Source organism: Helicoverpa armigera, chromosome 20 (assembly GCF_030705265.1).
Source record: "Helicoverpa armigera isolate CAAS_96S chromosome 20, ASM3070526v1, whole genome shotgun sequence".
Taxonomy (NCBI): domain Eukaryota; kingdom Metazoa; phylum Arthropoda; class Insecta; order Lepidoptera; family Noctuidae; genus Helicoverpa; species Helicoverpa armigera.
The window spans coordinates 9,896,063-9,909,276 of NC_087139.1; the positions used below are offsets into that span (position 1 = coordinate 9,896,063).

Here is a 13,214-nt window from a genome sequence, read left to right on the forward strand (position 1 = left end):
AACAATTATTATTAATTTATCATGTGTGTATAAAATTAAAACAACAAACTGTAAAACATTTTCATTTTATTGTTCATCCTTAACAAAACTAGTTTATTTGTTACATTATGCTGGTAAACATTCAGTTTCATTAATTCTCTCAATTTGATAATGTGCAATTAATTTGCTAAGATTAAAATACGCGCATATATGCAAAAACACAATATAAGTGGGTCGACTTACTGTTTGTGCATACTTTTGGAACCAGAAGGAGCTTATTTAGTTGGTCCTAACTAAACCACTACTGCCAACTCCCTCTAAAATACTAAAATTTGATAATTCATTCATAACTTTTATATCCTACGCTTTGTAAAGCACCCATCATTTTGTTAAATGTTTGCAACTACAGTAAGCCGACGCACTTATGTAACTCATTACATTAACAATACATAGTTATATATTTTATGGGAATTTCATAACTTAATGTAATATTTGTATTATACACATTGAAATTGTCGATGTTAATGGACAACTTCGAAAATTGAGGCAAATAGTGTTGGTACTATGTCGATAAAGGTATTTCATTGAACTATTAATTAATTTGTTAATTTTCAAGTATTTGTAATGTTTAACGTGATGCTGTAAACAAAAGCTGTCCATCGACATTTTTATATTTTTCTAACTATAGGCCATACTTGGTGATGTAATTTATCTACTTAACAACGTTTAAATGGACACTCATTTATTATTTTTAATAAATTCCTCACTTATCACTATCGAATAAATAAATGTTTATTTTTACTTTTCAATTGCAACTCACAAATTAAATAAAAATAAGGTAGGTATTATTATTATATCAACCTTTAAATCCAGGTAAAAAGGTTTGAACTTACAGAGTTATCCATGCAAATAAAATTGAGATGTTCAATAAATATGAAATGCTGTAGATCACATCATATCTTTAATAACGTCGCATTATTTAAAATACACCTAACAATTTACTTAAATCCTTTATGAAAACTGCTAGCTTAGTCACTTTAACTAGGCCTTCCCTTATATTTAATATTAAAAAAGGAAATTTGTACTAAAATAAACGATAATATTATTTAAAAGCCATTTATGTTAGCAAAACAAATTGTATTATGTCGCTCACAATTGGACTCCTGTGAGAACATCATGAAGGTCACATATATATAAATTATGTTACCATTGAAATGTTTCTATTTTGTATTTATGGGGTCTATCTAGAAGGGCACAATGTTCTAGTCTATGGGCTCGCCTAATCAGTTAAAAACTTAGTCAAATATTAATATAAAAAATATAATGTCGAGAAAATAGTGGAAAAATAATATTATGATGTAAAATAGTCGGATGTATTTGGGAAATAGTGCATGTCTTTGTTTTAAAACGTTAAACTATCCACATTCGTGTGTTCCGGTTAAAGACTAAGACAAGAAATAATTTGTTACTATTTGTTTAATTTTAAGGTAAATAATGGTGAAGTTATGAAATATTTTAGGTTATTCTAGCACCTATATAATTCGTATAGACAGTCGAAAGAAAATATAATTTCGAGGCATTTTTCCGTCATGTACTTACTACAAGAGCATTTTCACTTCAGCGTATGACACGACTGAATTTAATCAAAGTAATTTAGTTTTTCTCACAGATGAAATAGTTTTTGTACCTTTCACAAAATCTGTTTACTTGCTAAAGGATCGAGATTAGAAGAATTCACTCACGATAACTAGTACGCATGCGAAATGGCTTTCTGCTAAGTTTGAAAGCTCACAGAAGCGGTACCGTCGTGAGATATATAAACTGAAAACCCCTTATGCCAACGTTCACTGGTTTTCTAACCGACTTGTCAAGGAGGTTCTCAATTCGGATTTTTTTTAAAACATTATACCAACTATCTCAGTCATTGGAACTAGAGAACAGAACGATTTTGCATTTAGTGGATAAAACAATAAGTGGGCCTCATTATTGTTATTGAATATAGGTAGCTTGTATGGTCATATTTTAATGTGGACTATAATAGATAAGCATTTGGCTATGTAGATTTTCACGTACTTTGTCAGTTTACACATAAGTTTTACACCACGGCCGGATGAATTTAGAGAAATCGAAGTCAGTTGGTATGCTGCGCAGTAGAATTTGTTCATGAAAGATCAAGGGACTGCGCAGGCAACTTCAGACTGGGCAAAGAGAATTGCCCTTACGCTTTTTAATAAATTTGAGTTTAGTGCATAGCAGTAAACTAATTAAGAAAGCAATATTCTTCTTATTATTGTCTGTGTCAATCTGCTAACATTAAACTTTGAAAAGCCCACGTATAAGAATAGGGAATCCTATTTTTCTTTACAGAATAATAAATAATTATTTGATATCGGACTATTAAGTATATATTATTCGCGAAATACCTATATGTTAGCTGTATAGTAATAAATAGAATAATGTAATTTGTCAAGCTAATAGATAAAAAGAATTAAATTGTTTTAGAAGAAAGTTTAAATGTCAAAATTAAAACGATCAAATAACTTATTGGCTCGAAGTTAGCAATGGTGAAATTATAAAATAATAAAATTATATTCACAACCGTAGCGACTGAAATAACTAGTAAATTATCTTTTTGGGGCTTGTACACTAGTACCTAGAATAAATTCTTCTATTGGACAATTGCTACCATATTGTATTAATATTTTGTTGTAGCAACACCACACATTACTACTGGGTTTCCGATAGAGGCAGGTATACTGTTAAAGTGTGTTATATGGTCATTTTTTTGTGAAGATAATTTGTTATAGAATTCTATTAGAAAAATATAAATATATATACGTTCATATTTATATAATTTAAGGTCTTTTTTATCAGCACTAACCCCTTATAGGGGTATCATAGTATATATATTCTCTAAATAAGGTAATAACTATTAAAAGAGTAAATGGTTCTGCTTGACTGTGTTTGATAGTTTTAGGCCTTCCTACTGTATACATATTTTAATAAAAATTGCATTTAGAATTAAACATTTGTTGAGTTAGACATGTCACATGAATTAATGAATTTAAGATAGATTTTATTTGCATTAGACTATTATTATATTGAACTTTGTGACGTTTCGCTATTTGTTTGAGCTTTGCCACCGTCTGATAAAACCTGGGAGATAAAATTAAACGTTGAGCTCAATAGGCCGCCACTAATGAATATATTATAATTTATAAAATTAATTAATTTAAAACTGTGAGTATGTCAATCAGAAAAAAACCTACAATTTAGGCGTCCCAGCACTTTTTTTTACAAAAAAAGAACATAACACTAAAAATAATAATTAAACTAAAAATTGTGCATGTTAGTAAGCTTACTAAATAAAATAAAAATAACACGAATTATACGGTCAGTACAATTTGATATAACTCTAAATATATTACTATATTAACTATGTTTGCCTCAGCTAGGCACGGGATCTCACTTCAAACTCGCCACGTACAAAAATATACTTCTCAATTTGGGCTTGGCTTTATACAGGCTTATTACATAGAGAGACACTACAGTGAACTTTGTAAAAACAAGGTAGCAATTTCGATTTTATGCCGAGAAAAAGACTGATGAAAAATCAACACCCTGTATTACTATTTACAGACTAAAAATCGAAACAAAGACGACCCTAAATACATATAATCGTACGAATTAAAAATGTCACCTTGCAATTAGAAGTTCACTGTAAAAAGAAATCAGTAAACCAACTTCGTAATTCGTAATTAAAGTAAGCTTTGTTAGTAGTTTGGAAGTTGATTTACTGAGTTAAAATAACCAAACGCATAAATATATGGACATTTGATGCCTTCACATACATATTTATGCACCCGGCTCCTACTGAACTAAGTGTCTCTATATGTAAAGGGGTTTGTCCTCTAGAAACTGAAACTAATTTATTTTTTATTTTTTTTTATTTATTTATTTGATTCAGGCAACTAGGGCCCATAGAAAATACAATACACAAATAACAATTAACATTAAAATAATTATAAACTAATACATACAAAAATAAATCGTCAAAACAATATCTATTTGCTGACACGAATAGGCGGTGTCGTGTTGCACTGCGTGGTGTCGCGTAGCCTCCCGCGTAATCGCCGGAAAACGACACCTTTCGGCCAAAACGCTTCTTGGAACATGTCGAGATGCTGAGTCGGCACACGTACCACAAACGATTTGAAATTTGTGTTGTGTCTCGGCTCCAACCTCTCGACTCTTAAGGTCCAGTTCGTCTTGACTCGTATATACTCCACGATCTCCTCGACCTTCGTGGAGTGATGAAGGCGCGACACATACAGCTGCGTCGTAGGTATTGCGGGGCGCAGCAGCATGTTCGGACCTAATATCTTAGGAACTAATCATTGCACAATATACAGATAATAATCCATTAAAATTATAAAAAACGATATGTTTACGGATCTATTACAAAACATTTTTTAATGTGTTAATTCAAAAATATTTACTTGGTATTTTTTTTAGATAAAAAGCATTGGTTTAATAAATTGATTTGTCATTTTGTCTTTTTCTGTCAAATTAATGTCTGAAGTACGTTTACAAACTAATCAAATGAAAACCTTTCACGAATTTCATATACCTATTGACAAGCAGCACAATATTATAACATCAGTTTTCTAATAACTGTTTACTATGAATTTTCACGTACAAGTTTCGCATTAAAAAAATTGTTTAAGCAAAATGGTAGCTTATGGTGTCGACGAACTTGGGCCATAGTTCCCAATCATCAGTCCAAACGGTTACTTATAACGTCATTTAAAAAGTAAATATTTTTGATTAACACATCATATATGAACACACAAAATATTGCGTAAAAAACAATGTCTTTTAAAAAATGGAATAACTATAACATAGTCAGAAATGAATGTATAATGTGTGGAGGTGTCTCGCAGCACTAACTTATATCATACATCGGCCATTTGTATTTTAATAGCACACACAATTCAGCTATATTAAATGTATTTTTTTTTAATATTGTCAATATATTCTCTCTTTCTTGAGTCAGTTAGCAATAGTTTCAAAAAATTACTCATACTTTTAAGTAAAATCTACTAAGGCCACGGCAAATAATAACATCAAATAGGCCTATTAGAATGAACACAATTTGATTGGCGCGAAATTAAGTGCGATTGGAAGACGTCACCTTTTTAGAAATCATTTAAAATTTAATACCTTAATTAGAATATTCCAATATCAGAACGGGCATATTTTGGCTTATTAGCTGTAGTCGTCTGCGAGTTATAACGACTCTTGCTCATAAACGCAAAAATTGCGTTAAAATAGTTTAAAAAGGCTTTCTTAGTATTATTATAATAACTGACACAGTTTTATTGCAACAAAAAAATATCTATGACCTATCTGTGAAACGATGGTCATATAGTGAGAAATATTAAATTTACGAATTAAATGACCGATGTGTGGGGGGTTCGGCTGCGAGACGGCCTCTATAGCTTACACAGTCTAGAAGGACTTGCCCACATCACGGCTTGCTCTCTGCTCGGTACGCGCTACTGTCACATTTACTGTACATATGAAAGTTTAGCTCATATTGAATATATAAGCTACGCGTTCTGTAGGTACTGTCGCCGACACTCCATTTGAGTAAGCACTTGTCTAAAAATAAACAATTTTGATAAGAGTTCATACATAAAATAATTAATATAAACATTAATTGTTACAAGTACATAGGTTGATTTTTAGCTGTAATATATATTTGAAGAAAAATTTTAAATAAAATGTAATAGCAAGACTGTTTATCGTTAGTGGTTCTTTGTCACATATTTTACTTAGTTGTAAGATCAAAAATATAAAAATTGGTATACCTAATAATGTAGGTATAACTCTATCTATTTATTTACTCAAATGGAGTATAACGCGGTGTCCTGCATGAGCGACGAACGCGACGCGACGCGACGCAACACGACGCGACGTAATGCGACGCGATGCTATGCGCGACAAATGTCCTACGTGATTTTGGTCATTACTTCTCAAATCATGGAGAAGTTCAGTACAATTTTGCTTGAAAGTTCATATTTAAAGTACAGACAGCAACATTTATGTTTTTTGTCCCACAACAATCTTGATTCACGCACTGTGGCGATCAACGCTTCTGAATAGTTCGTGGTGTCGCATCTGGTCGCCCGCAAAACAAGTACGCATTACGTCGCGTCTCGCCGCAGACACTCACATAGGCCGCATGTAGAGAATGCCGTTGAGTTGATCGCGTTCGTCGCGTTCGCAGCGTCGCGTCGCGTCGCGTTCGTCGCTCACGCAGGACACCGCGTAAAAGTTGGTACGGTCATCATCATAAGTAGCTCAACAAGGCGAAAATCTTCAAATGTGCCTAACAACGTAAAGGATCATAATTTCTTAACAAAATTTAGTAGTAAAAGTAGATAAATACTCTGGTAAGTTATCGAGGACATGATGTTTGGCAGTTTTGAAAATGTATATTTTGTTCAGCTACTTACGCTGACCAGTCGGCTCGAGTTAGGGTGTATCTACACGGTGCAAGTTTGCGCATGTTGAGGCACATGCGCGGGTTACATGCATTTTATAAACCCAACTGCGTGCTCTTGTCAAGGCGGAAACACACTTACGTGTCGTGGCGTGTCATGTCGGTTTCAAACATTTAAATACATGTGTTGCAACACAACACGACAGACAAATATGTCTTTAACCATATTAAATGTACGAAACACGTATGACGCTGACGCGTAATATTAACCAATAGGATTGAGGAGCGAAGATTTTGTGCAATCCTATTGGTTAATATTTCTCAGTTTGTCCACTCCGTAGCCTAGCTCCGCTCCGGTGGACAGGCAGCCTACGTATGTTTCCGCCGTCACTAATCACTAGTTGACCTTGCACCGTGGTCGTGAACAGTAGCGTGTACATACAGTCAGCGTCGCGTAGCAGCGCGGTACAGCAGCAGCGCCAGCAGCGCGGCGCAGTGCAGCAGCAGCGCGGCCACGGCGAGCAGCGCGTGCAGCAGCGCGGTGACTGCAGTCCCCAGCGCCGCCCACGTGGCGAGCGGCGCCCGCCATCATCCCGTGCCGCACTTGCCGCTTTCGAACACGCCCTGAGGAAATATAATATACTACTTTTTCTTCCTTTCTACTAACGACTTACGGCTGTTTCTACTAATCCGAAACTGGCTGGATTATTGGGAACAGCCCTCCACCTCCGAGCCTTTTCCCAACTATGTTGAGGTCGGCTTCTAGTCTAACCGGATGTAGCTGAATACCAGTGCTTTACAAGGAGGGACTGCCCTATCTGACCTCCTCAACCCAGTTACCCGGGCAACCCAATACCCCATGGTGAGACTCATACTTTACTTGCTCAGAATGCCTAGCTCGTATATCCATCATTATCATCATCATCTCAGCCATAGGACGTCCACTTGACTGCTGAACATAGGCCTCCCACTTAAATCTCCATAGATGCCGGTTGGAAAGGACCTACATCCAGCGTCTTCTGGCGACCTTTATAATCCTGTCTCGTATATCCGGTTTAAAATATTAACATTTCCAAATAGCTTTAAAGAACAAAAGCTGGAGGGTTCAATACCTCTTGGTTAGACTGGCGTCAGACTTACTGGCTTCTGAAAATCCATAACGACTGCCAATGATGCTCAATGACAGCCGAGGTCTACAGTTTAACATCCGAAACACAGTCATTGATGTCTTGACCTTGCTTTAGAGCTCTTTTAGATTGAATATGTAATGTGTGTAATTACAAAGATGATACAAAATCTATGTAGGTATATTAGTTTATATTTTGTGGTAGTTGTAAGATGTTTCCATTATGTGTTGTTGTGGTACCTTGCGGAAGAAGGGCGAGAAGCTGACGAGTGCGTCTCTCGTGAGCGGGCGGTCGGGCTGGCGGAAGGGGCAGCGCGGGTCGGCGGCGGCGGCGGCCAGCAGGCGCCGCAGCCACAGCTCCAGCGCCGCCCGCCGCGCGCGGCACACCGCCTCGCCCGCCCACAGCGTGCGACCAGGGAATGGGATTGCCGCAACCTACACATATGCATATCAATATATCGGGTGTGCCGTATCTAATCACATTAAATCCTATCACATATACTTTATGGTAAAAAAATAACCTAATCCATTAAGTAATTTGGTCACAAGAGTCATTTTAGTTTTCTTAATTTACAACATTATGTGTAAAGCAGAGATAAAATTAGGAGTATTGAATGTTTTGACCAGTTGACAGCGGTCAGTTTTCAAGGGAGTATTTCCGTTGTTTATGATGACTGACATTTATGTGGTGTTTCGCTGCTCAGCTGCGCGATTTGTGAACACCCACCATGTTACTTCTTAAGCTCTTTATGTACAGGAACCGGGGTAACTCTTTCAATCCCGCAGCCCCTAGCATATCACCTGAGTGCACCACGCGCACCTCGTACTCCTGACTGCAGCTGCAGTGCAGCACTGTACCTTGGGACCGTAGAGGCGGCGCATGCTGAGGCAGAGGTCGCGGAAGCGGCGGTAGCGGCGCAGCAGCAGCCAGCGGCAGTGCGCGCCCAGCACCACGCGCACCTCGTACTCCTGACTGCAGCTGCAGTGCAGCACTGTACCTTGGGACCGTAGAGGCGGCGCATGCTGAGGCAGAGGTCGCGGAAGCGGCGGTAGCGGCGCAGCAGCAGCCAGCGGCAGTGCGCGCCAGCACCACGCGCACCTCGTACTCCTGACTGCAGCTGCAGTGCAGCACTGTACCTTGGGACCGTAGAGGCGGCGCATGCTGAGGCAGAGGTCGCGGAAGCGGCGGTAGCGGCGCAGCAGCAGCCAGCGGCAGTGCGCCCAGCACCACGCGCACCTCGTACTCCTGACTGCAGCTGCAGTGCAGCACTGTACCTTGGGACCGTAGAGGCGGCGCATGCTGAGGCAGAGGTCGCGGAAGCGGCGGTAGCGGCGCAGCAGCAGCCAGCGGCAGTGCGCGCCAGCACCACGCGCACCTCGTACTCCTGACTGCAGCTGCAGTGCAGCACTGTACCTTGGGACCGTAGAGGCGGCGCATGCTGAGGCAGAGGTCGCGGAAGCGGCGGTAGCGGCGCAGCAGCAGCCAGCGCAGCCCAGCACCACGCGCACCTCGTACTCCTGACTGCAGCTGCAGTGCAGCACTGTACCTTGGGACCGTAGAGGCGGCGCATGCTGAGGCAGAGGTCGCGGAAGCGGCGGTAGCGGCGCAGCAGCAGCCAGCGGCAGTGCGCGCCCAGCACCACGCGCACCTCGTACTCCTGACTGCAGCTGCAGTGCAGCACTGTACCTTGGGACCGTAGAGGCGGCGCATGCTGAGGCAGAGGTCGCGGAAGCGGCGGTAGCGGCGCAGCAGCAGCCAGCGGCAGTGCGCGCCCAGCACCACGCGCACCTCGTACTCCTGACTGCAGCTGCAGTGCAGCACTGTACCTTGGGACCGTAGAGGCGGCGCATGCTGAGGCAGAGGTCGCGGAAGCGGCGGTAGCGGCGCAGCAGCAGCCAGCGGCAGTGCGCGCCCAGCACCACGCGCACCTCGTACTCCTGGTGCGTGCGGGCGCCGGCGCCGCGCGTCACCCAGCCCGGGATGTACACCACCTCGTCTGAGGATGACCATACCGACGTCAATACACGACAAGAGAACCATACAGCAAAGTTATAAACACGAAATCAACAAAAAAAATTGGCTGTCTCTAAAGTCGGTAGGTACTTTGAAGTGACAACATCAAACAACAGTAGTATAATGAGCCGACCACTCGAGCCGATCATGCCTCTCTCTCGTTCGCGCCGCGCTCTCGCTTGCGGAACAGGACATCGAGCGTAACGGGACTATGACGTCAAATTTTTCGTACATGCAGCCCGTAATATCGAGTTTTGATAGTATATGGTAAGAACACACGCGCGTGAACTCAATGGATCCGTAAGTAACGCGCGGACTAAGTAGACGATACGAGGAGATCAAATCAGCGAGACCCATGGAGAGCAAAATGACAAGCGGAGATGACATAACGGAAAATCTGCTGACAAAGTAGCGCACCAAAATGCAGGTGGTTCAGGGGACAAGGAACGTTACTGGATCCGCCCTTATACGCCTTTTATGGCACCCGCCCATTTTTTGAAAGATGTATCAAATAATCCAAACATGGCTACTTCAATCGTGTACTGATCTTTTTGGTCATGCACACTGTACGTATTCGGTCTATAAGTAGGCGCCTGCCCTACCCGCCTTATGGCATTTCCGTTCATCTTTCTCTGTGGTGAAACCTCATTTCGTTTCGAGTTCATAGAAAACATAACGACGCCCTTTTCACACACACTTAGCAACGCCAATGTGCATACTCAACAATTCGATAGAATGCAATTTTGCATCATATAATAGCTTAGAATATTGGAACACATCAGAAAATATATCTAACTAGCTGACCCAACAAACTTCGTATCGTTTAAACCTTCACTGGACCTTTACGAACATTTTAAAACCAAAATAAGCCAAATCGGTCCAGCCATTCTCAAGTTTTAGTGAGACTAACGAACATCAATTCATTTTTATATATAAGACTAGCTGATCCCGCGAACTTCGTATCGTTTAAACCTTCCCTGGACCTCTTCAAACATTTTAAAACCAAAATCAGCTCAATCGACCCAGCCGTTCTCGAGTTTTAGCGAGACTAACGAACAGCAATGCATTTTTATATATATAGAGATTATACAACAGTAATATATGGACAAAAATTACTTACTGAAGTCTATGGGATGCGACAGTCCTGGACTTATCGTGGGGTCCTGAAAAACAAAAATCCAAAATGAGTCATATTGCAAAAATAAAAAACACTAATTTTTATCACACTCCCAAAGCAGAGAGGAGGTTCTCAATTCTCCAATTTTCTGAATACTCACAGGTAACGATAAATCGTGGTTGGACAATTCTCGTCGCTCGAGTCGCTCGATGCGGTCGGATCGCTCGAGTCGGTCGGATCGCTCGGATCGCTCGAGTCGGTCGGGCCGCACGCGACAGCGCAGCGGGTCCTCCCAGGCGGGTTCGTGGCTCTCTGAGGGTAGCTCGTCGTTGGACGTCGACACGTTATCTGAACCTTCTAGTTCTTGTTCTTTTAACCTGTTTGGAAATGTGCATATATTAAACCGGATATACGAGACAGGATTATAAAAGTCACCGGAAGACGCTGGATTCAGGTCGCTTCCAACAGGTATCTGTGGAGATTTAAGGGGGAGGCCTATGTTCAGCAGTGGACGTCCTATGTCTGAGTTGATGATGATGGATATACGAGTTCGGCTCTGACCTAGTATAGTATGAGTCTAACCATGGGGTATCAGATTTCCCGGGTAACTGTGTTGAGGAGGTCAGATAGGCAGTTGCTCCTGGTTGTATCTGGTTCAAAGTCAAAGTCAAAATCGTTTATTGAAAATAGGCTAGATTCTAGCACTTTTTCACGTCAAAAAATACAAAATGACAGCACCCCCAAAACGGCTTTCACCAGGTTAGACTGGAAGCCGACCCCAACATAGTTGGGAAAAGGCTCGAGGGATGATGATGATTTTTGTTGTGGAGCCTAGCGCCTTTACACCTACTTATGAGAACACAATGTACCTGTGCAGCAGCGGGTCTCGGACATGTCCGTTCTCCGTGACGTCGTCATCCGTGGCGACCTGCATGTCGCTCTCGGACAGCGTGAGGGAAGGCGTCTCCTGTATGGGGGTGACCATCATGGGCCGCCGCGACTGGTTGTCGAAGAACGAGTACTGCAGCGCCATCTCGAGGCGCACGTACTTCTTCTGAAGCTCTTGGAGAACCTGTGGGATGATAGATTTGTAGATTAATGTAAATAAGCCCCTTATGTACCATCCTCGATTTCACCTTTATATACCCTATACATATAGAAAGAACATCCCATATACTCTCATATGTCCTACCCCTATAGACTCGCTTGTGTACTCTCTGTATATAAAACCTTATGTATTTCTCCATATAAATACGTACTCCCTTATTTAACCGTTTTGTTATTTTCCTATATATTCTCCCTTATGAAATAGCCCAAAGCACTCCTCGTGTAAACTCCCTTATATTCTCCCCTTATAAACTTCCTTATGTACTACGCCTTACACACCCGTATGTATCTATTTATAAACTCTACTAAAATTGGCCCTTAACCATACAGCTAAAACACAGGTCAAATAGGCTACAAGAAACTCACGGCAATCTGTCGATTAAGTTCCTCCTTGGAGCAGTCGTTCTCTAGCGAGGAGATGACGAGCATCTTCTGCGAGGCGATGCGCGAGCACAGCCGCTGCATCGCGCGCAGGGCCTCCACCTCCGTCACCTGCCGACGACCAGGCTTGCCTTCGCCTGAGGATATCACTAATATTATGTACCATTCAACTGGGCTTGAGCCATAGCGCAAAGAATGTTTCTCAAACTTTTAAAGATAGATAGATATATTCTTTATTGTGCACACCAATTAAAAATCAACAAAAACAAGCAAAAATTTTTACACAATGGGCGGTCTTATCGCTAAAAGCGATCTCTTACAGACAACCTTTGGATGGATTGTGACAAAAAGAAAAAAAGAAAAGATGTTCGTAGTATCTATGATCTACAGTTTAGTAATATTAAAATGCGTTCCAAGTTTGAGAATCAAATCTTTTTTAGGTTCTTAACCTTTAAATACTTAATACAAATTAAGAAAATAATTTAAGGCATTTATGACATTTGATTTCAAATAAGTCAGAAAAGATTACATAATTTCTACAGACATTGTTCTAAAATATAATTTCTAATGTTGTCAGTGTCTAATGAACGTCTAGAACGGTCGGTAGGGGCAACAGTGTACTATCTAACTTTCATGTCGTATCCAGAAGGAGCGATTACTATCAAATAAGTCTAGACGAAACAAGAATGCAAGCAAGTAATAAGGCTGGCCCCGGACTACCATTCCGGTCCAATCCGGATCGGTCCTAGTCCACAAAGAAATCAGATCATCCGATTTACGCTGGTAGACACGGCCGGACACGACCGGATCGGGCCTGTTTGGGGCCAGCTTTCAGTACTCACTGACGAATAGAGTAATTACGTACCTGGCATCCTCCTTTTGTACTTGGCTCTCTGGTGGCGTTCCTCCGGCGACCGCTCCACTGAACTCGATGATTGTCCCTCCACTATCCGGGGCTGGTAACATATATCACTGTTCATAT

At 40.9% G+C, this 13,214-nt stretch overlaps 1 protein-coding gene across 1 annotated transcript in view; it reads right to left on the minus strand.

Moving 5' to 3' along the window:
• Nucleotides 1-49: 49 nt before the first annotated feature.
• The window catches only part of LOC110382142 (kinesin-like protein Klp98A), a 51,557-nt gene continuing 38,392 nt past the window's right edge, over nt 50-13,214 (minus strand). Inside the window, 10 exon segments of the mRNA XM_064039913.1 lie at nt 50-3,903; nt 4,355-7,111; nt 7,854-8,048; nt 9,441-9,610; nt 10,748-10,790; nt 10,951-10,988; nt 10,991-11,121; nt 11,614-11,816; nt 12,218-12,369; nt 13,098-13,188. Coding sequence (XP_063895983.1) covers nt 7,076-7,111; nt 7,854-8,048; nt 9,441-9,610; nt 10,748-10,790; nt 10,951-10,988; nt 10,991-11,121; nt 11,614-11,816; nt 12,218-12,369; nt 13,098-13,188 — 1,059 coding nt within the window. The 3' untranslated portion in view covers nt 50-3,903; nt 4,355-7,075.